The following is a 25,015-nucleotide window of genomic DNA, read 5'->3' as shown; positions in this document are numbered from 1 at the left end:
ATGAGCCAATAGTGAACAGATTATCTCCTCTGTACTCACAGATCAAAGACCCATTGTTTGATTGATCTCATAATGCCCAATATTGTTTCCTGCAAGGTGGGAAATTCTTAAATGCCTATCAGGCACTACTTCTAAAAAGCTATGCCCTAAGTGTGCAGCAAGAGACAGAGACAAATACCTGCAGGAAAACAGCCAAACCTGCAGGTAGAAAGAAATAAGTGGAATTAAAAAAAAACAAAAACAAAGAGAGAAAGAGGTACCCACTATACTATGTTCAGATAAATGCTAAAGTTCGCTGATGAATTCTACAGAAAATGTTCCCCAAGCTGCTGTGAAGAGAGAACCAAGCTTGCTCCACCGCTCAAGGCATGAACAGTTAACCAGAAGTCTCCCCATGAAAGCAGAGGGCATAAACACCATTTCCATGGCTAGAACTTCCGGATGTACTTGGGAGATGATCTGCATTAGGTGCAGAAGACATACTGTGGGACTACACAGAAACTACGAAGGATAAAAAGGCCACAATATTTTAACACCATACACATAACGAAGCAATCTGACAATTATGGCAGTCCTTAACAAGACTTTAATAAATGTAGTGTTTCTTCTTGTTCCAGTTTAAAAACGCCACTCACTCACATCCAAAGTGCCCCCTCTCTGTCTTTGGTGTGATCTCCACCAACATACACAGAATATAACTATTCAGCATTCAGGTGACACAAAACTAGCATGGAAATGTAAGTTACATAATTTAAACAATAAAGATAAAATGGTTCAGATGTGTTTCATGGTCCCATATGTTTAGCAGCTTGCAAGTTATTATTTTGAAACCATTATTCATAAAAGCAGAATCTTTTCTGAATGCAGAGTGCCTGAAGTTCTAGACCCCTTACTTTGGTAGATAGTGTCATCTAGTAGCACCCAAAGGCTACGGGAAGGAAGGACACACTCACATTCAATGTACAACTAATGAAAAAACTAGGCAGTTCAGTTTCAAGAGCATATCCATAGCCAGTAAGTATTTGTGATATGCAGGTTAGAGCCTTCTCCTACACTTTGAACAAACATCCTTATAAAATCCATGAACATGTTCCATCTGTTCATGATTAATAAAACAGTAAATTATTTTAACACTGTGTTATATATGCACATGATCACCATAGTAATTCAAAACGGCCACTAACACAAACACACTATATGTACATAAACATATATGCCACAACAGTTTGCCAAGTTGACTCGTCACAAACTAGCCAGTTTCAGCAGACATAAATAACCTTGTACCAATTTTAGGCATTTTTAAAGGAATTAAATGTCCTAAGTATTTTAATTCCTTTGCAAATTAAAAAAATAATAATCCTAAAAAGTCAGTGCAAATAGAATCATTATACTTGTTCACCAAGAAAGATTCCTATTAAGCCGAGGATAACCCACGTTTAAGATATTAAAGGAATAAACTCATAACATTGTAAACTGCCGTCAGCAGAGGTTAGAGTAGATTAGGAATCAGAAGTCCTCTATCCTATAGTAGTGCCTTCTGGGAATAAGTATTTTGTTGTGATGATGGAGGTTGTTGCTGTGGTGGTGGTGGTTGGCTGCCTGGTGGCTGCGGCAGAGATGAGGCGACTAAGTTATAGTTTGGCACCTGAGATATAGTTCCAGAATTCTGGTAAGCAGCAACATCAGCAGTAGCAGCTGGGGGTGGGCTGTAGACTGAAGCTTGGCTAGAATATGTGCTTCCTGGAACAGAACCAACCATTGTGCTAGAGGTAAGGGTGAGAGGGGAAAAAAAGAGTAAGTAGACTAATAATAGGTACAAAACAAAAAAAATGAAAATTGGACCCTTCATTTAAAAACAAACAAACAGGTCTCCCCACCCCACCCCACCGCATGCTTTGATCCTGTTTTGCAAACCTAAGGAAAGCAGAGGTTTCTGTAACCTGAAACACAATGTCCAATCGAAACATACTGCAGGTGTCACAAAGATAGCTTTAGAGATCAAGTTGTCAATTATTATTTCCCTTAAGCATTTCTAGCGAACGTTACATGCAAGATTTGGATATTTGAAGTTTCACAATTACTTTGTGTAAGATGTCTGAACTGGCTGACTAGGTAATCCAGAGCTTGCTGCTGGAGTAATTGTGCCTTGATTCAGAGGTGGTAGTTGCTCTGATGGAAGACTGTAGGCTTGAACATGACCCATCTGTGCATTTCCTGCCACCAAATATGCATTGCTTTGAGGTTGTCCTGGATAAACCTAAGAACACATATTGGGAAGAGATAAACACAGGAATAAGCTAATGTCAACTAATGCTTATTATTTTGTTCCACTTAAAGCCATAAAAACAAGATTCGAAACCATCTTAATAGTCACCACTTTAAAAGCTAGTTTATGTAAACAGTGCTAACTAATGACTCTAACACCCCCCCCCATTGTGAACATCCCCACACCACTGGGCTTAACCCCACCCTTACAAACTCCAAGCCTGGATCAGTTCCTCCCAGAATGCACGGAAGTTGCATTTTCTTGTGTCTCTTGAATTGGGAGGCATAGTAAATGATGTTTTGTGAAATCTGTTAGATAATATAACCTCCTCATATTTGGTACAGAAGCCCTCTGCTGTCTCCAGACTAAGGTTTAAGTGCTTCCCAACAATACGAAGGAAAATAATTACCCAACATAGGCCTCACAGGTTATTAATTTATAAATGTTAATGTTGAAGGGTTCAACTATACATAACTGGCTTTATCACTTGAATTATATGCATTATCCACCAGTTTCTTGGACCAATGGCACAACACAATTATCTACCTCATATCTTTACGGCCTCCAAATACATACCTGAGAGCCAGAAACACCGGACTGAGCCATATAATATTGTTGGTTTTGTAGTTTTGAGTACATTGAATACATTGGATCCTCATTCATCAACTTGGTATATAATGAGAGTGCCTCCATAACTTTCACATTGAGCTCTGACAGCTCAGAATGTTTCCTGAGTGAAATATTTCAATATCAATGAACATTATTTTATGCAAAACAGATACTAGCTTTATAGTTAATCATAGGGTGGCTGGACCTCCAGGTGCTTTTGGAATACAACTCCCATCAGCCCCAGTCTAGGCAATGATCAGGGATGATGGGAACTGTAGCCCAACAACATTGGGATGCCCACAGGCTCCCCAACCCTGAATTATCCACTGGAGGAGGCATCATTTTACTGCAAATGGAGGAAGGGTAAAGTTGCAGTCACAAGTCTTTAAAAGAGAAAGAGAGCTCTCATGCTTTTTGACAGCAACAACTAAGGCACCTTCCATCCTCTTCCTCCAACTGCCTAAAGAACAGAAATGCCACACAGAGACAGCAGATGTTTCAATTTATGTCAGGGAACCAGGCATGGAAACTTCATGAAAGGAGGTAACACAGAGAATTGAATGCCTGCCTAAAGTAGTACACAGGCAATCAAAGATAACTAACAGATAGTTGCCAGGGAAGCCATCCATACCTCCTACTATGAGAAAATGACCACAAATGGGGGGGGGCATGGAATTGTGGTCCTTACCATGAAGAATTACTACAGGATATAAAGAAAGTTGTCTATGTACAAATACTGGTCAAATGTCTGGTCCATAACTTTAAAAAAGCGGCATTAGCTGTCATTACTGAAAATGCACAAGACCTTCTGTTTTGAAATAGCTACCCTATCTCTATAAACCCATTTCATTTTAAAGTTATTTATTTAATTTAAAGGGTCTTTTATTCCATTGTTTAGTCCAAAAAGGATTCAAGAGTAGCTTACAAAGTTCAGAAGTAAGACACATAAGTGGTTAAAACAAAACAATTGCTGCTTTGCAATATCAGGTGTTTCTCTCTCGATATCTGTTCTTACCTGTCAATATCTTCTAGCTTTTCATCAATGAGAGGTCCCATTTGATGGCACATTGCTAGAAACACAATGTAAATAGAAAAAACTATAAATCACAAGAATTTTTTAATAACGAACATCAAGCTAGCTAAGAAAAAAATTATACAAAAGAGAAGACTTTCAACAAAACAAACAAGATGACTTGAGATAATCAAGTAAAGATTTGAGAGAAATGATGGAGTTAGCATCCTGTTAGTCCTTAGGTGGGAACTTGTTTGTGACAATGAGGACAGAACAGGGGGAAAGAAAGCTTACTTTCAAGGTGGATCAGCTCTGGGAGGTCTGGCTGGTCATCACCTGGATCTGCACTTTGCAGCATCTGCAACAGTTGGTCCATTTTATCCTGGAATAGGACACACACATTATTTATTTGGGTTTAGATCTATGAGCAGTCCATAATTTTATGTTTCAAAGAATTACTTTAGGCACTCCCAGCAACTTGAGCACACGCAATGACTTCAGCACAGCCAACAGCATTAAAAAAAAAAAATTCCCAACAGGAGACCTCCATGACATATCAGAAAGTGCTTTCAAAAGATCAGAAACTTTCAATTCTAACAAGTTGTCTGGCATGTAGCATATGGGTGGCTGCTGAATCGGAAATATTAAGTGCAGGGTCCACTTCAGCATGAGAAACTATTTGCATTTTCCTACGGGCACAGTTGAAGTGTTCTAATAAACGCATTACATGCACTGTTTATTTACTGTTAATGTTCTGTCATTCTATGAGAGAAACAGTGCCAGCACTGACAATACATTCTACAAGCAGGTTTGACAATAGGCATGTTTTCCTCTCAGGGTCTTAACAATAAAGATGTCCTTTCTATGAAGAGCCTTGCCTAATGCACACCTGGTGGAAGTTTCCAACTAAATTTTTTGTAATGCATATACTGTAGTTACCCAAACAAATAATCTAAAATTATACGGACCTCAATTACTTAATTCACTAAACTGCACAGCATTATAGTTCTGAAGGGGGGGGGGACACACACTTTATTTTTAAAGTGCTGCAAGAAGCATTCCCTCTTCGAAGATGCTGCCTCTCATCCACAGTTTTTGTAAGTTCGTACAATAATAAATAAATGAGTCAATTAATTGGAGACTTTTCTAAACTAAAATAATTTAAATTGATTAGTTAACTGGAATACAATAGAAATAGCATTCTCTGGAAACTGCACATCTACTAACATGGTTCTTTGCAACTTTTTATATGCAAGTATTTTGATATACAAGTAAATAATAATACATCCACGTGCACAACACACTGCGCAAGAAGTTCACACACATAAGCTGCTTTCAACTGTCACTCTATAAGAATTTCTGAAGTGGAGTGCCAGTAGTTAATGTTACTTATACTAGCATCACTGCCACCTAGTGTTGCAACTGCAAATATTTATGAATATGACAAGGGTTTTTTTCCCCTGGTTTTTTACCTCTTTAAATTAAGACAGAAAGTGAAGCACAAAGATGGGGAGACACAAGAAAGCCATTATATTCTGCTTCAAAATAAAAATATTTGAAGTTATTATAAAAAATTGAAGTTATTATAAAAAATCTAATCACATTTTAAAAATGAAGAAAAGCATTAGTATTTGCGTAAGTTGAAAAAAAAAAGCTTCCAAGTCTCAAACTGAAACTTTTTATAAATAATATCATACACCCCTTATTGGTCTACATTTTTGTACTTACTTCATCAATAAAAGCTGGTTCAGGCTCCGGTTCAATTGTTTCAACTTGAACTTCATCACTAAATTGCACGGTTTTCTTCTCGGTTTTCACTGCGAAAATATAAGTTGACAGAATACTGAACAGAAACACAAAATTTTAAACTGAGGGGGAAAAAATGTAATCGAGGGATTTTGTTTATAGTTCATGACATAAAGGTATTTGGTCTCAATATGATTCTGTGAACAAGATACTGCATCACCACCAGCAAGTGGAAAACACTGCTGTTCACACATGGTGGCAAGAACAAATTTTATTTCTGACAGTCACCTCTTATGGTGCCACTCAAAGCTTGGGTGGGTGTGACTTTGGGAGTATAATAAGTGGGACCTCTGTGCATGAGTGCAGGAGTCACTCGGGATCCAGATGCTAGTCTATAGATATTTGTTTTTGTTTCTGTTTTTTTAACAAATGATCATCACCATCTTAACATTTGCAAGGTACTTTCAAGTATTCATCGCACTTCACATGCATTCTTATCATTGTTATAACAAGTTTAATCAATATCGCAATCTCCCACATTGCAGATGGGGAGACAGGCTCAGAGGGAGTGTGCTGAGTTAAACCAACTAGGGCATGGCAGATTTAAGATTCAGACCAGTGAGTTATAACTCAAGCCTCTTCACCGTTATGCTAATATTGAAGTTTTCAATAACTGGAATCTTCCAAAAAAAAATGGGGGGGGGGAGAATGAGGGAATCGTTTTCAAAAACATATTTCATGTATAGTTGTACAATACTGAAATTACATGCAGTACTGCCTCAATGCACGTTTAGAATTAAGCAAAGATAAGTAGAAGTACCCACCTAACACACACACCAGTAAAGCCAATGGGGGAAAATAAGATTGAAGATAAAATGGGTCATCGTCACATAAGTTTAGACATTCATGTTTTATTCATATTATACTCAGGCTAGGAAGGACTCAAGTTTTGGATATCTAGGCTTTCTAAACCAAGGGTTGTAGACAACTAAGTCCTACTTACTGTAGACCAAATGAAATTACCGGCCTTAATTTTGTCGTGGGTAATAATTTCCATGGGTCTACTCAGAGTAAGACTTATACTGAATACAACCCTAACTTGCCTTTGGACTGGGTCTTGGGGATAGCATGCTAACGTAATAGGAATAAGTGAATGGTGGAAGCAGGAGCCTTTTACAAAACCTGTCTGACTTTGCAAGATGGCACACACGATCAGAGATTCCCACATTAAAAAAATTACAGAATACTTTTCTTTGATGTTTCTTTCCCCCTGCATCAAGGGATCAGTGAAGGGAATAGACCATATCTAGCATTACCCAGGGTATTCTCCTGGAGACAAAAGGCATCCTCTTTGCTTATCTGCATTTGTAACAATATTTGAAAATATGCAGAGGGGGGTATCAAGCTTTCTATTACATGAGATAGTCCTTCTGAGAGGGCTAAATTATGAAATTATAAATTATTCTAAGAGGGCAAAATTATGAAAAGTTCCCATCAAATAATAAAGCCAACAATTCAAGAAATAACTATTAAGACTGTTTGTAAAATTATATAATCTATGTAGAGAGGGGTGTAAAACAGGGACTTGCATTTGATGTATTAAGCTTTAACGTGCTAAAAGCAATGCACTTTTCTATGTGAACATTACATTACTCACTCATTTCTGGTTCAGCAGTAAGATCAGCAGTTACAAAATTGGAAGGAAATAATCCTGTCCCTTGATGTGTTTCACCTTTCCACCAGTTTGGATCACTATAGATTAGAAATAAAAGAATTACAAATAAAAGATTGGAAAACATCAGCCTCATAATCTCAGGGTTGTGGGTTCGAGCACCACATTGGCCAAAAGGATTCCTGGATTGCAGGAGGCTGAACTAGATGATCTTCACGGTCTCTTCCAACTCTACAAGTCTATGATTCTATGCATGTGAGAGGAAGATTTCAATGGTCAAAAACATTATCCACCTTGAAGGACGAATTTCAAGAGGCCCTTTCATCATTCTAGCAGCCACTTGGGCCTTTGATTTTTCTTCTGGTTCATTACAATATGGAAAGAAAGACAATACAGGATTCACTTTTATGGAAATGACAACATACTCTGGATCCAATCCAATGAAGTTAAGATATAAAACTCCTGGGTCTCTTTGGAAGTAAGCATGCAAAAAGGGCTTCAAGATTTATATCACAATCCTGTACGGTTGACAAAATAGAAGCGCTAGTAAATGGAGCTTGCAAGAGTGTCAGCTGTGAATTGCAGCTTCACGAGTCTGCCTGCCCCAAATATCTACTATGCAAATGTGATTTGTGGACTCCAGCAGATTTACCTGTCATCAAGTACAGTGATAAGTTCTCCAGCTTTAAATGTTAGTTCATTATCTTCAGCAGCTTCAAAGTCATAAATAGCCCGAACCTTTCGGCCCTCATGCTTGTGATTAGTTAAGAGGCTTGAGGTGCTTGGATAAAGAGTGGAAAGCGGCGTTGGTTGCTGTCTTTGTTCCTTAAGTGACAATTCAATAGCTGGGAAAAAAAGTAATAAATCTAACTTAAGAGCAGGAAAAACAAAATAAGGATTTCTCTCTGAATTTATTCACATGAGGGAAGCCTATGGGACAGCACTGAGGGGGTGCTGGAAGCTTCAAAGGGCAGGGGGAATCTGCTATAATCACCTCCCTCTTCCGTCTCTATCGGAATGGTACTGTTCTATTCACAGTATGTGGATCCAGCCCGTGGGGAGAGGGGTTGAAATCTGGAGCCCCGATCATGAGATGTGATCATTTGAAGATTCTGATCAAGCAATAACCAACCTTTAGCTAGATCCTCTTCCTCCTTCTTGTTTGCTACTATCCCAGGATCTTTGGCTACTAGAGCTGGGCTTGCTTTTGCTTGTTCTGCAGCCTTACAGGAGCAAAGAGGGAGGGTAGATGTTATTTGAAAATTCAATGCAATGTATTAAATCCAGCATTTGTGACCATATCAGAAAAATATTAGGGGGGGGGGAATAATCAGCTTATTTTGAGAAAGGGGCGGGGGAAGCTGACCTTTTAAGAGTTCATCTCGCAGTAATGGTTAGTGGTCACCTCAGCGCACGCAAATGAAAAACCTTCCTCAAAATGAGCTGTGTAACTCATCTCATGTTACATCTGAACTGGCAACTAGAAATCATGGGTAAATTTCTGTTACAGTATTCTTGACAAGTCATAGAACATTTTGTGAATGGTCTGTTAAATTAGCAAGGTGGTATTTGCTGGGGAATGGGGAACCTCTGGTTTGTGGGTTTGCCATCTGGTTCACCAGCCTTTTCTGTGGCCCTTTCTCCTCTCTTCTTAGAAACATTGCTCCCAGATGCTGTAATCTCTGATCAGTGAAGAAGTGGAGGGGGAGCAATCATGGAGAAGCTTACTACACAAGTTTTAGACATCTGAAGGCAGCCCTGTATCAGGAAGTTTTCAATGTTTGATATTTTATTATGTTTTTATATTCTTCTAGAAGCCGCCCAGAGTGGACAGATGATGATGATGATGATGATGATGATGATGATGATGATGATGATGATTATTATTATTATTATTATTATTATTATTATTATTTCTACATTCCTCTTTTCCCAGACCTGTGGCTAATTAAACAATCCATGGCCTTTTAAACTTGGGAGGGGGGCACCTGTTTTGTCAGTTATCTATTTCTGTGTTTTTATATTGTGAACTGCCCTTGGCTTGCCAAATTTAATTATTTGGCAAGCAAGCGAGCAAACTTATTTACTTACTTACTTATTTTAAGAAGCTGTAGTCCCCCAGATACTGCCAGACTACAACTCCCATACCATTGGATATACTGAATGGGGTTGATGGGAATTGCAGGCCAACAACATCGGAAAGCTACAAATTGCCTACCACTGCTTTACACACACGTCCCCTTGCCATGAAAATAATCAAGAAAACATGGACTGGTAGCGTGCATCATTTGCACTTATTGCCTTCCAAGATGTAGGCTTGAGCCATATTCAGATAACAACTTAAACCATTACAAAGGATATGAACTTGGAAGCCACATGGATGTTCTTCAGAATGATGGGTAGGGCTGACATTTCCACCACTCAAAAATTGAGACTATATGCACTTTCAGAATCATGTTGCCCACCCATATACAGTGGTACCTCTACTTACGAATAACTCTACTTACGAATGTTTCTACTTACGAATGGAGCTCCGTCCGCCATCTTGGATGCGGTTTAGATAGGGTTGCTTCGACTTATGAATTTTTTCTCCCAATGCATTCCTATGGGATTCGACTTACAATTTTTTTCTACTTACAAATGTGCGTTCGGAACGCATTAAATTCGTAAGTAGAGGTACCACTGTATTAATGATTTCAAACTTATTTCAGTGAAAGCCGTTGACATATCAAAGCTCTCATCTTCGCTCATGTAAATTAAGGCTGTAATCTAGCAACACCATTTTGGCAGACAAAATGTTTGGACCTTCTTCTCTAACTTTTCCATGGCCACCAAGTCAATCTGGCATTGTTAAGGGTCTGCATCAGAAGATGAGAGTTTTAAAATGAGAAAGAGATGCTTCATTGAGAACAATGATTTGGTGTGCATTTCTATGAACAGTGACACGGGAAAGAATCAACAACAGCTATATTCAGGAAGCAGAACAGCAGACTGATAATTCGTAGGCCTTCTTAGTATTACATCTCACATTAACCACAGTTTTTGCAAATTAGCACTTTACCTGTGAACCAATAACTGGAAACATAACACCCTGTTCCTTAAGGTTCTTTATCATTGCAGATATCAGACTAAGCTGGGGATCATTCTTGAATTCGTCTGTCCATTCCACCATGAGTGCTTTCAATTTTTCACAGACTTTTGGATGACCCTGTAAAAAGGATAATGCTAATATAGTTTACAAATATATTTATTTGTAAGCAGCCATTTATTTATAAGCAGCCATTCTGGACTATGTCCACTGAATAAGGCAAATAAAATACAAGTATAAAAATAATGTAATAAAATCTGAACAGAATTTTTTTTAAAAAAAAAAACCCTCCAAAAAAATTCAACTAGCAAAAAACCATTTCCAGAGTCATAGCAACAAAACTGGCTTTAGCCCATGTTAACTGCACTTGGGTCCCACTTAAATCAGTTTGATGTAACATAATGACTAACTTTTCACACTGATTTCAGTGCTGTTTATTATAACCCTCAAAAAGAAGCACAAATTGTTTGCCATGTTTGTTCATATCAACCCCAAACCAGTTTAAAATCTACCCCCCCCACACACACTTCAAATCATTAAGCGCTCCTTTAAAATATAAATAGAGCCACCATGTGAAATCAATACTAGGATATATATTTAAGTTAGCAGCTTTCGGGATTTAAGAAAGGCTTTCCATTTATTTACAGATCAAACTAGCTCTAAAATGGCTCAGATTTCCCAAGCCATAGGTGTGACCTGCTTCCCTAAAATCTGAGAGTCCTCGTAGTCTTAATCCTCAGCCATCTACACACTGTATTCAGATGACAAGAGGAAAGAGAGATGTCCTGACAAGTATGAGATTCTGTCTCTGGGAGATCACCCAAACCCACCTAACACTAGTTTGGGCCAGCCGCACCAACAGGTTAAAGAATAGTTTCTACCCATGGGCCGTGAGGCTGCTGAATGGAAGACAGCAACATTGCAGCTGATGTTAGGGGTTGCTGGTCTTACGACAGCACACAGAGTGAGAAGGACTAAGAGATGGGGGGAGGGGGCTCGTTTAATCTCACTGTAAACAAGTGGTACAGTGACAATAAAGTACTTCTATTTCATTTGACAACAAGAAGTTAAATCAGAAGGCAGAGGAAGTGTTATAAATTAACAACTTTATCTCAGAAACCACTCTAAAGTCACAAGCAAGAGCCCTCTGGTACCTTAAAGACTTAACAAATTTATGGCACAAGCTTTTGAGGACTAAAGGGCCACAAAATGCTTCTTGTTTTTGTAACAACAAACAAGGTTCTTTTCATCCATATTATGACTCCATTGCCCAAATATATTTTACCCCACTTCAGGATTCATTTAACTTGACATAACCAAATTTAAAAGACTCAAAATAGAATACCTTATTTAACACGTTGCTTACTTCACTAGCAAAATCTCTTGAACATACTTCTAAATGAAATATTTTACCGCAGTTTGAGACACATGCTCCTAAAAGCTAGAGAGAGAGAAAGAGAGAGAGAGATTAGAACTAAAGTATTTTATAGTAAAACGTGAAAATTAAGCAAAGTTATTTTTTTCAAAGGCCACATACGGTCAGCGCTTGCATAGCAACATGGGGATCCTTGTGGTTCACTCTCTTCATAATAGACCGAAGACAGTCCTTAGGCCTGATAAATAAGATAAGCAGGTTTTTTTAATATACTGGCATAAACAACAATATGCAATACAGTGAAAGGGATGGACACACACAACAAGAGAGTAAGAGCAAGCTTTTGATTCAGCCACTTGGGAGGTAGCAAAACCCTCTTTTACAATCTAGCAGCTAAGGGAAATGTGTTTGAAAATGACTGAGGCACTCCATAACACAATTTGCCACAAGAGTTCCTGTGGCACACCCTCAATGCAATGATCAAGGGCTTTTGCAAGATTCTGATGTTGCTTTCTGCAACAACAACAAAACCTGTGCAAAGATAATACAGTATTCATTTCCCTCAATGAGATTTTTTTGCTTTCTGATGCAAGAATATTCCAGTGAAAAAGGCAATGGCAAGTAGCAAGTCTTGGTTGGTGGAGACCACAAATAATGACTGGTTTAATGCACTAAGCCAAAATTGGTGTACTTCTATCCTATGTATATCCTCCTATGGCATCTCAGTCCAGGGAATTTTTGTAGCCTGACTTTCCATAACAAATTTTCTCTAGGCAAGATGAACAGTTCAATTCTGTATCAAAGTTAGCTCCCTGTAGAACTTGGGAGGCTTTGCTAGAATCTGGAGTTTCTTAGCACACAGAGTGCACTACCTAACAAAAATAGCAAGAGATCAGTCGTTTCCTGGCCCAACTTCTACAACAAAGGGCTTGAATGACAAACAACTCAAACAGAAGGATGGATAAACTTAAGATTCAGGCATTAGGTACAAATGCCAATGTTCTAGCCATCCCAGACAGCAGCCTATTTACAGAGGTTTCAGCATCTAAGAAAGTATGAGAAGACACAGGTCACTGTAGAAGACCAGAAGCTAACAGACTGCATTACTGTCAGAGTGTAACTAACTGCTCCCAAGAGATATTTTGTATGTGAAGGAAATAGATACTGCATTTATTGAAGTATGGAGATGCAATTATACATGCCATGTTTTAGTGAGCAAAAGGAGAGTAAATGTGGCCCATCTGCTTTTTCAAAAAACTCCAATGAGGAAATTTACCGGTAGCTGTTTCGCACAATATTGACTAATATGACAAATAGCAGCTAACATTTAGATTTCTATCTTTAAGAGATTCCTTTTTTTAAAAAAAAATGTTTGCAGCTTTTTTGGGGGGTGTATTCATGATTTCATTTTAACATAAAGCACTGATACCCTGCCACATAAAGGAAGCTGTAGTTTAAGTTACACTGCAGCTTTGAGTAATCTATATTTGGTGGTGTCTGTTTTACAAACCACTGCTTCATACTTAACACTACTAATTATAGAAAATGCTGTGACATAGCATGGTCACTTCACACTGTACAAAACTGTGAACTTGTCTTATTCCAAGAAGCAGCTGTCAAGTTTTCTATAGAAATAATTAGAAGGAAAATGAATAATTTGCATTTATTAACTCATATGCAAATAAATAGGAAAAAACTTCAACAAAACTTAAAATACTTATCAATATAACCACAATCAATCAATCAATCAATCAGTTTATTAGGCCCATAGACCAGCACTTTATAATCACAATCTATTAAGCTAGCACTAAAAACTAGCATTCATGGTGATACTTTAATTAAAATATATGCTCTATTCCATAAGCAGCACATATTTCATTTTCTTGCAGCCAGCAAACCTGTTGAGTCTTAAGTTATAAAAAATAATATGACATTCAAGGCCTTATATTTAAAGTGTTTATCAAATTATCAGCCAGAGTCTCAGATGGCTGTATTTATATGTTTGAAGCTGCCTTAGGTTTGACCCTAAAAGGCAACCTAACAATATATTAAATGAAATAAACTCTCATGCTGTAAGGCAAAGTTGATTCATGGAGTGACAAGATTTGAAGGGATCTATTTGCCATCTATCCAATCTGTAAGCTAAAGGATAATTCTCATATCAACATCCATCCTTCTCCCCCAACTCCCAGATTGATTAAAATTGCTCAAGTTTAAGTGCACTAAGCAGAACTAAGTCCACAGAACACTTGCAGATAAGAAAAAGTTATTAATTATTGGATGAAAGGAAATTAGACAGACCATAAGTAATATTCTCACTAAAACTCCACTTAGAGAGACTGTAGCACAGCATTTTAAGGGTGGAATTAGGCAAAGCAACCTTCATTTTCAGCATTTTTTTTTTTGAATAATGCAGATGCTAGACATAAAATTAATTAATTTAGGACAATTTAATTATGTCAGTAATGATGGGTTTGAGTTACATCCCAAACATTTTGTTTAAAAACTCCTACAATATAGAACTGCAAAAAAAAAGTTTCAGAACCAAGTTGTAAAGCGCACTACATTCTTACACATGCCAATACTATGACACATTGGTACAGGGGAGAGGAAACTGAGTTGATAAATTACATCAATCAACCAAATGGTTCTGCTAAGACGAGATGTGTGCTCTAAGCTCTCTTTCTAAAGTGCTTTTAAATGGTATGAGAAATTATTTTTAAAAGAAGCACTTTATTCAACAGGTGACAATATTTAGATAACTCAGAGGAAAATTTAGATGGTAGACTGCTTGATCATTTCAGAAAGAAGATTCAAGAAGAGCTTAATTTCTGCCAAAAAAAGGTGATGAAACAAGATATAAATATCAAACCGATTTCAGCAGTGCGTTACACAAATACTGCAAAACACAACATAAAGTCTCTAATGAAACTTTTTAGAAAATACTATGCATTAGTCACATAAGCAATTCTGCTGAAAGCACTCTCCAAATTTCCAGTGCCTTTCGAAAATTCTAGGGCTATGACTGCAGTGTACATAACTTGGCATTAACACATTTGGTTTTCTTAGTTTTCCCAGCAGGTGTCGTGCAGTTTGATCTTATCTAGTTTTATTTCTGCTTCTTCCAAATAAAATAATGAAGTGTTTCAAACAAGAAGTGGATACTTACCCAGTTCGTGACTGTCCAACTTTATCACAAATATCTAAGATGAGCCCCCAGTCTTCAGCAGTATTCATTTCACTGGTTGCTTTTTCTAAATGACACAAAAAGGCTTGGGGTGAACTTTACCAAGTAAGTGAAACTTCAGTATCAACTCTAAATATAAATGCATCAAAACTGATATGGTCATTCTACTCTGAATTATGTTGACACTAATGTAGCATTGTATGAAATTCAGGTTGAAACAAAGCAATATATGAACTCTGAAGAAAACATAGCACGCTTGTAGTTCTGAGGGTGTGAACATGTTCAATAGCGGCATCTCATTACTCAAGACATTAGCACATTGGTTTGTCAAGTCAACACATTTCTGTTGCAGCCGCTCCAGTAGATCCTGCAAGCCAATCATAATCATCTACACTATCATGTACTTGCTTGAACTTTGCCTTGAAATGTAGCTCAAAAACACAATTCCTCTGACTTATAGTCAGATCCAAAGGTGGGGCTAGGAAAATTTGAAACAAGTTAGGACAGGCCAATTCAGTTTGGGCTTTACCACCTCGCCCACTGTGTAATACCTCTGCTGCTACCAGCCCTTCCTTCTTTCCAGATCTAACCTTTACAACAGAGTTGAAGAACCTGTGGCCCTCCAGATGTTGGACTCTTACCATTTCTGGCTCAGGCTTATGAGAATTAAGAGGTCATCAACATCTGGTGGACCACAGGGTCTCCATCACTGCCTTACAAGCAGGGACAGCAATGGGGAGCAGCTCGCAGCATTGGAGGCTTCAGGCAAGGCTTGAAACTCTCTACATCCAGGAGTTCTCCATACTGTCATTCTCTTTCCTAAGGATATGTTTGGGGGAAGGAGAATGATCAATCAATCATCTTTCATACATAGCTGCCAAGTTTTCCCTTTTCTCGCGAGGAAGCCTATTCAGCATAAGAGAAAATCCCTTAAAATAAGGGATAACTTGGCAGTTATGCTTTCATATCAGTTCTGCAAGTGGGGAATGGAATTGGTCCCAGAGGCAGTAGCAATGAGCAAAACCTTCAGTTCACGGTTTCATTCCTGTTTCTGAAATTCAGTAGTATCACTACTCCCAGCTGTTTCAACATTTTATAACTGATTGGATAATCCCATGCTATCATTAGCTGGCCAGTTTGCTAATTCAACCTCTGAATACATACAGTTCTAGAATAAAAAGAAAACAGTTTTCCTCCAAGTCACAAAACTTGGCTGTACATAATGAACTTAAGCCCTTAAGCATTCCTCAGGTGTTCTGCAATACATATGCTATTGCATCCAACATAGCTACAAGTGGAATGTAACTACCAAAAATAAACCATTTGCTGTATGTCCTGGAGTAACGTTAAGTTGTAAAACCTAAGTTTGTTAAATACCCAATATACAATCCTAAATATACATTAAAAACAGAATTAAGATGATAATGGTTTGATTTGCATAATAAACTCAAATTTGTATGTCTTTCTACAAAGAAATCAAAGATCTGCCATCAGTATAATGTTAGTGCTGCTTCTGCAATGAGCAAGACTATTTTTATGAATTCATTGACAGATTTATTTTTTTGTAATGTCAGCTGGCTAGAATGCTTTCCAAACAATCTTGGACACAGTCTTGTATGGCTCTAGTTCTTCAAGAAACCTCTGGTTGACAGCTATGCACACACATAATATTTTCCTTTCCAAATCAATTCCTTTCTACTAGCACACAGCCAGATGAAGCTACATCGATCTCTACTAAAAATTAAACTTCACCCCCATCCACCCCCCCAAAAAAAAAATCTGGGAAGAAGATAAGTCAGAAAGCTGTCTTATGACCTGTTAGAACTTCCAAGACTGATAATCAAAAGAATGCATTTCAGTTTGTAGCCTGCCTTATTTCCAAGATATAGAGCAGATTGAACAGTAATATAGGCACAAGAGTCTTGGCAGGGGCTGGGTTGAATTAGACTGATCCCTGGTGGTCTCCTGACAGCTCCCCTCTCTGGGTTGTTTATAGATATTATTCTCTGCATGTTATCAAATCGTACATATCATTGCCTTATTCTGTGGCAATAAGATCATGGGTTCTACTAATAAATTGTGGATATTTATTCAAAACCTGCCAAGGAGTCCAGATCCTTTTATTGTCTTTTTAAATAGTTTGTAAAAAAAAGTTCCCATTCTTCTTTGAAGTCACAGTTTTCCTTCTCACGTAGTTTATATGTCAACTTTGCCAACTCCGCATAGCTCATCAGTTTTTCTTGCCACTGTTCTTTTGTTGGGATTTCCTCATTCTTCCATCTTTGTGCTAACAAGACTCTTGCCGCTATTGTAGCATACATAAATACGTTCTTTGTTTTCCTTGACAGGTCTTGTCCTAGAATCCCTAACAAAAATGCTTCTGGTTTTTTTTTTTTACAAATGTCATTTTGAACATCTTTTTCAATTCATTATATATCATCTCCCAATTTTTTTGACTTCTCTACATCCCCACCACATATGATATAAAGTACCTTCTTTTTCTTTACATTTCCAACATATGTTTGACCCGGTTTTGTACATTTTTGCCATTTTTACAGGTGTAATATACCATCTGTAATCATTTTCATGTTACCCAACTCCAGTTGTTCCAGGTTCTCTTTCCTTTCTGGGAAATTCCTCCCCCAAAATAGGTAGAGAGTTATCCTGCTTAGCTTCGGTTTGTGCCTCCAAATTCCAGGGTTTAAAGTTTTAATTCCTGCATTTCCAAAACTCTTTTTAAACAGGAGTCTTTTGCTGCTCTGCCAGATATCAATCTGTCAAATTGTATCTCTGTCCAACTGTCAGCTTGTATGTCAATGTTACTCTATTGAAGAGCAACCAGACATAATTGTAACCAATATGTATCCAAAAGAGGGGAGATCTCTTGTATTTCAAAGTTGCTAAAAAGTCTCCATTAGCTGCTGCTACTGTGCTCTGCTCCCATTCACAAAAAGTCCCCTTGCAGAGCCTGTCCGCAGAAAACAGAAGCTGACTTCCTTTTTAGCTTCCGTTTTGCCAAATCAATTAATTTATGCCTAATTTCTTCTCTAAAGCTTTATTTGGCTTTTACCTCTAATTGGAAATTCCACTGCTTATGGTGACAGCTTGTGGCTTTGGCTGTAGGATGTGATGGAGCCGTGAGCGGACTCAAGCCTCTTCCCCTTCCCCCTCGCAAAAGCGGTGACGGGAAGGTCGGAGTTTCGGCAAATTCTCCAATGCTCTGCTGGACCCCTGGGGTCCCCACTCAACCGTGGGGGTTTTCGGGGGGGCGCCTAGCCCTGGCGCTCATCCCCGGAGCCCTAACAGCCAGAACCGTGTCATCCTTTACTCGGACAACACGGAGTGCGCCGCCATTCCCTCCGCAGCAGACCAGAAGTCCGAATTAGACTGCTTTCTTATCATTACTGTTCCTTCCCTTTAAAGTCTGCTGAGGCAGCTGAGACCGTTCTGCATATCCTGCTCTGCCAGGAAACCAGCAATTCAGCACTATGGCAGTTGGGCACATGCTTTCATTCTCATGTATCTTTCACAAGCTTACCATTTTTTTGCTTAATCTTTTAATATAATATTTCACACACAACAAAGTTAAAAATATTTTAAATAAATAATTATTAGTACATGAATTATTAAACTAAACCATTTTGTACTATGTGCAAGGGTACTATGTGCAAGGGTCTTCTATAACTTTAATATCCAATACAGCTTTTGCATCCAAATATCATCATGGCTTGCCCAAAGACAGGCATTATTGCCACTTAAGTTAAAGTAAATGCTTTACCTTCCCTCAACCAGGACTAATGACATAAAACAGCATTTCTGCCTTTGAAAGCTTCCAGACTATAGTAAACCTGCAAGATGCTAATACTGCTATCAGCCCAGACTGGCTCACTCCTCTAGTAGGAGAGGAAGAACAAAGCACTGTCCTGTCTACCAACACTAATATATATTCAACAGTAATTAGGTCAAGCACCAGCTGTCCACAATAAACAAATCTGTAACAAAATAAATCCTTGCAATAAAAAGCCACCTTAAGTATTCTAACTGCAAGTTAAAACCTATACATTTTTTTTTAAAAAAATGTAAGATAGCATTCAAGGACCCAGGAATAAGACATGTGAGCCTTGTGGGTTTAATAGCATTTGACTGCCATCACAGTGTTTCAACACCAAAAAAGGCCAGAAGCCCAATGGTGGTAAAACTAGAAATATGTAATACTGCATTATTTCTATAATCCCTGGTATTATTAATTTAAAAACTTATAAATGCTGTATACTATGGTACACCAACACATTATTCAAAGCAGCACTAAATTAATTTGAGGCTTTATTTTATTTAATTAAAATAATTACATTAAAAAGGATCAAACTCTGCCCACAGGCTTGTGGGAAGACTTCAGGCCTGGTTTTTTTTACTTCAACACAAGGATCTACCAAGCAGTGCCACATGCAAAATATATACAGTAATAATTAAATAACAGGATGTATTTCTGAATACCTTTTGGGCTTTGAACTTAATTTTCACTACCAGAACTGAACTCCCAGTCCTTTCATATGAAACCCCAAGCCCAGTCAACTTTTTTTTATTCCAGCAGCCTATTATAAGTGGAAATTTTGTTGTTGCAATTAACAACCAAGTGAGGAATCCTTGCCAATCTATTGCAAATCCTGATTTACTTTCTGCCCTCTTCTGACCTAAACAACTATATTTTTTTCACTGATCAGATTTCCTGGTTAAGCCCAGTTTGCTAAACAACATCGTGACAACTTTGTAAGGTTTTGCGGTTAGGCATTGGGTGACCTTCTGATGGGGGAGGGGAGGCCTGGCCATCGCCTGCCCCTCCATGCGTAGGTGTATTCCGTTAAAGGAATCTGGGGGTGTGGATCTTGTCCGAAGCCCGGGGCGGGGCTAGGGCCATGCCACGACCCTTCCGGGAACCCAGGGGTGAGCTCAAGTTGGTTTGCATTGACGGGGCTCCCCCTACCGGTGGTTTACCCTACCAGACTTCCTGCACAGCAGGCAGGAGTCACATATAGCCTGGTCTACTCAATGCCTAAGCCAATTCCGCTCAGCTCACATTCTGTAACCAATAAAGTTGTGGCCTAAATTTGCCCATTAACATTAACCTTTTATCCTGTGTCCTAGTGTTTTTATTCCTCCTTGAGGGGGTGGTTACAGGGTCTCGACACGCAACAACTTTCTCTGGTAAGAAAGCTATGGCTACCACCACAATGCTCTTTCAGTTGAAGAAAGAAAAAGACGGTCATATTGAAGCTACATGACTTCTCGTCTAGCTGCTCCATGGAATTCATTCTCAGGAATAGAATCTGCAGTGTTGCTTCCCAAACAAAATTAAATACTTACTATTAATGCAAGATGTAGCCTTTTACTATAAATGTTTAGCCAAAAGGACCAACTTTTGACAGTGCTGTAGTGAGCTTTTTGAGTTCAGTGACTGTGCTCACAAAGTAATGTTAAAAAGTATCCTTTTCAAATAATGTTGGCTTGTCATGTTGTTTGAACAAGGAATGCTGACAGGTTAATTACATAAGTCACCTTAGCAAGCAATGGTTTGAAGCTGGCTTGTTTTAGGAACTTACTAGTGTTTATCATAAACTGGGTTTTCTAGCATGTGTAACGGAACAACCAAAAATTATCTGAAAGGGAACCAAATCTCTGAAAAGTGAGATGGATGAAAGTTGTGGACCCAATGCTTTGCTTGGACTCACTACAGTTCATCCATACAGCACTACACAGTGTGGGACAGAGGGAGAGAAGGAATTCAATGAAGCACCGTGTAAGCTCTGACAAAAACAAACGTTTTTTGCATGTCATCAGTTTCTTCTACCTTCAATTCAAACATTACTAGAGTGCTGGACAACTTCATAAGTGAGCTACATGAGATATACTAAACAAATCAAATATATTTTATGGTAGTGCACAATCCTTCATTGCGATCCATGATGAATCAGCCATTACATCCACCACACCTCATTTCTGAGGTTCCCAGCAGCATCTGGCTGACCACTTCTAGGGCCTGTCTGGACATCCCTTTGACACATACTGTGAAACTGGAAGGTCTCAAGGCTTGTGCAAACACATTCATTCCCTCTCCCTGCTTCTCTGTACTATGGGAGAAACAAACATTTGAAGCTTAAAATTCCAGTTCTTTTAACACAGGAGCTCCCCTGATGCTGACACATTAATTTCCCCTGTAGGAAGAAAGTGTAGGACAGGCAGGAAAGTTGCTATATGAACTTGTCTGTTCCCAATCTTTCCCCAGGGAAATCTTGATAAAAAAAATAACATCTGAATAAGACTGTGTGTTCAGCTGTCCAGTGGCCCCTCTTTGGAGTGACAGAACAAGGAAGTTCTTATTTGCTGGACATTCTATGCTCAGTCTCTTCAGAAACAATAGTTTTCCCTGGATTTCTGCATCTAAAGACATAATACAAAAGCTGCATGTTGCATTCATACTTTGTTTCAGCTCTCTCAGACTATCCCACATTAACAGGTGTGACCTTGTGACAAACATCCACGTTTCTATGAATCACTGATGACTCTACATAAATACTGTACTGAAGTCAGCCAGTCATGAGCTGAATGAATTCCAACTTACAGCTGAAAAAATCTTGCTAAAGCTCTGTTGTCATCAAACTACAACTGCGAAAGCTGCTACCTCTCTCCATATTATATAGCTGCTTCCAACATATTAATGTCATTAGTGTTAAATTCTGTGCAGTATTGACCCTATCTACCCCAAGCCTCTTGATCTTTAGTTCCCCTTTCTCTTACCAAAAAGAGAAGATATTTTAGAAGTAAGCCAAATATGAATGGGTAACAATTCAGAGTCATTTTAAACAATTCCTACAATGAAGACATTGTATTATGAATGTACCATAGAGACCATAACATACAATGATCCTGTGTATGTGGGAAAGAAAGCTGGCCATATATATACACACTGGTAGGTCACAGATGGCTGTAACCTCCAAGTGCATAGCCAACCCTATCTATGACAAGTAATTTTAATCAGGGGGGTAAGGATTTTATAACCCATAAGACCTTCTACAAAACAGTGTGCAACTGCAAATGCAGCCTGGCAAACCACTGGAACAGGAAGCCGCACACAGTTAAAGCCCATGGCTTCCCCTTTGGTGAACCTTGGGAGCCATAGTTTGCTGAGGATGCTGAGAACTGCACCTGTGCATGAAGCAAACTGCAGTTCCCAGGAGGGGTGTCAGGGCTTTAAACAAATGATGTGTATGCAGCCCATCTAAAAATCACATCCGTCTTTTTACAGGAATTCTGAAGCAGCCCCAACAACAAGAAGTTACTGGATAGGCACTCAATGAGGAATTACAGTGGTACCTCGGGTTAAGAACTTAATTAGTTCTGGAGGTCCGTTCTTAACCTGAAGCACCACTTTAGCTAATGGGGCCTCCCGCTGCCGCGCATAGCTGCCAAGTTTTCCCTTTTCTCGCGAGGAAGCCTATTCAGCATAATGGAAAATCCCTTTAAAAAGGGATAACTTGGCAGCTATGCTGCCGCGTGATTTCTGTTCCTATCCTGAAGCAAAGTTCTTAACCCGAGGTAGTATTTCTGGGTTAGCGGAGTCTGTAACCTGAAGCATCTGAAACCTGAAGCATCTGTAACCCGAGGTACCACTGTACTTTAGTAGGAGAAGAGAAGATAGAAAGATAGAAAGGGCTGAGAGCTACCAAGTGTAACCAACTTATTTAAAGAAAGAACGTGTAACTTGTTAATGTACTGCACTTCTTTGGGCAAGTCACACTCTGTCAGCCTAAGCTACCTCCTAAGATTTGCTGCAGCGATAAAAGGAGAACCAACCCACACGTTTCCTGAGCTCTGGGGCGGATTTTAACCTAAAAGAAAACCCTGTAAAATAAAAAAGTGTGGCGGGGTGGGGTGGGGAAGAGACCCCTTGTCTTCTCTTAGCACCTAACAGCTTTAAAAGATGAAAATAAAGGCGATGGAAAGGCACATGACGCGCCTTTCAACAGCTAAGCCCCACCCCGCCTGACATATGGGAAAGGGAACTTGACAAAGGCGAGGCGGGACCCTCGTGCAGGGATAAAACAGGCAGGTGGGAGGCGGGTCGACCCCCGCGAGGAGATGGGGAGGGGGTCGTACCGACGACGGAGGAAGGAAGGAAGGAAGGACGGACTGGCGATGGGGTGGGAGGGGGGGGAGGCAGAAGGGCGAGGAGGAGTCTGTGGGTCGGGCCCAGACTGAGGCGGCTGACTGCCCGGGCCTCCTTCCTGACTCACCCACATCCTGGTCGAATGGGTTGCTGGTGAAGAGCGGCATCTTCCCAGGGCTGCGGGGGGAGAGCAGCGGCGGCGGCGGCGGCGGCTGAGCAAGGCGAGCTTCCCTGCCGCCCCTCCTGGGCGGAAAACAACAAACAGCAACAGACGCCTCAGAGCAGCGACTGACGGAGCGAGGCCCCGCAGAGGCTTAGGCTCCGCCCCCACTCGCCCTCGCCGCCGCCCCCTCCTCCTCCTCCTCGCGCCCCCTCTGTCCACTTGGTTCTCCACAGTCGCCGACGCTTCCGGGCACGCGGTGCATGACGGGGATCGGCGGGGTAAAAGAGGTGTCTACCGCAGTTGCCTGACGACGAGGCGGACACAGCGCGGCTTCCCAACGGGAAGCGCCTGGGAAAGAGCGGTCTTTTTTCTCTCTCTCTCTTCCCCGTCCCCCCCCCAAGTTTCCCAACCTTCCGTGGCTGCTTCTGATTGCCAGACAATGTGTGGATGTGTTAATGGAGTAAAAGGCCCTTCAGGCGCGCTTAGGAAAGCCGGCTGCGTCCCCTCCAATGAGATCTCCTGGGTTCTAGGTCTGTAAGAATCCCTGGTCTGCCAGGTGGGGATGCGGAGCCTGGACGAGGCAAGTGGGACCCGAGTAAATGCATAGCAAACCTGTATGCGCACACACTCTCTCTCAACAATCAGGAGAAACTCAGACATTAGGGACAGCCACCACTCGCAAAGAAAATGGGCTAAATGAATATATGATATGATATTCCACTATTGGGCAAAGCAAACTGTGGCTGGGCTAGGCAAGAAGGAAGCATGGAAACTCCAACACACACACCATCCCAGGCCAGGCACAAGCTAGTGGCCAGCAGATTGAAAACTGCAGCGTCTGACATTTCTGGGAGCTGTCCAGCATGCCTGAGCCTCAGGGATGTGGCCAGACAGCAGCTTACATTGTTGCCCACAGTGCTGCTGGACCATGGACCAAAGAACGGGTGAGAGACACTGTAGCCTTGCTGTTATAGGATATTGAGAGGGAGGGCATAACTCTCACATGGAGGTCACAGCTGACTTGGGTTCAGCTTTCTCAGGACAGAACAGGTATATTCTTCTTCTCCCTCTTTCTCTTTACTTTAGCAGTGAGTACTGTAGCAAATTGTCACACTCACTCTTCAGGCTTTGGGGTAGTTAGGGATCCTATACTCTCATAATTAAGGTGTGTGCTGAATGATTTGCTACCTGCCCTTCTTATTGGGCAGAAACCTAAGGGCAGAAACACATGTTCAATGAGACTGAAGTGTGCCAATTTCATTTTTCAGCTAGGATGTCCGAATGTTCACTCCTGGAAATACTATAGGAAGGGAACTTTAGGATGAGCCAGAAACAAAAATTCATGATTCTGTTTTATATTAGGATTGCTCTGTACATTAAAAAAGAATATTTGACACATGTTCAGTCTCTCTGGGTGCACATATATTCCCCAGCTGTGGTCCCTTATCTTAATTTAGGTTGGCTGCAGCATGCTGATATTATATTAATTTATAATTGTATTTGTATTCCTTTTTTATTTCTCATATTGCATTTTATTGTATTACAGTTGAATTCTATGGAATCTAAACCTAAGACAATAACGTTTAAGAAATAGAAGAAGCAATAAAAATACAGTTAAAAATCATACAGCACCTAGCCCAGCACATTACGATTGCAGAAGAACCAAGCGATTTTCAAGAGGCCCATGGGCGGAAATGGTTTGGCAACCGTTGCATTAGGAACAAAAGAAGGGTCCT

General features: G+C 39.8%; 1 protein-coding gene across 2 annotated transcripts; it reads right to left on the bottom strand.

Moving 5' to 3' along the window:
- Positions 1-563: 563 nt before the first annotated feature.
- On the bottom strand, positions 564-23,706 carry STAM (signal transducing adaptor molecule). 2 transcript variants are annotated; one of them, XM_060280792.2, is made up of 15 exons: positions 23,244-23,455; positions 15,597-15,774; positions 14,938-15,022; positions 11,931-12,006; positions 11,739-11,834; positions 10,367-10,513; positions 8,438-8,528; positions 7,958-8,150; positions 7,291-7,385; positions 5,616-5,704; positions 4,182-4,269; positions 3,891-3,945; positions 2,843-2,996; positions 2,082-2,257; positions 564-1,763 (listed from the first exon to the last, which is right to left on the bottom strand). In XM_060280792.2, exons 3-15 carry the CDS (start codon positions 15,003-15,005, stop codon positions 1,523-1,525), a joined length of 1,569 nt encoding a protein of 522 aa, XP_060136775.1. In that variant the 5' UTR covers positions 15,006-15,022; positions 15,597-15,774; positions 23,244-23,455; the 3' UTR covers positions 564-1,522. The 2 variants fall into 2 exon arrangements, with proteins under 2 accessions (XP_060136775.1, XP_034985337.1); XM_035129446.3 differs by lacking the exon at positions 15,597-15,774 and having other exon boundaries at positions 23,244-23,706.
- Positions 23,707-25,015: the final 1,309 nt, after the last annotated feature.

This window comes from Zootoca vivipara, chromosome 11, assembly GCF_965207765.1.
Source record: "Zootoca vivipara chromosome 11, rZooViv2.hap1.1, whole genome shotgun sequence".
Taxonomy (NCBI): Eukaryota; Metazoa; Chordata; class Lepidosauria; order Squamata; family Lacertidae; genus Zootoca; species Zootoca vivipara.
The sequence above is the reverse complement of the archived record's forward strand: the minus strand, read 5'-3'. Positions and strand labels throughout refer to the sequence as shown.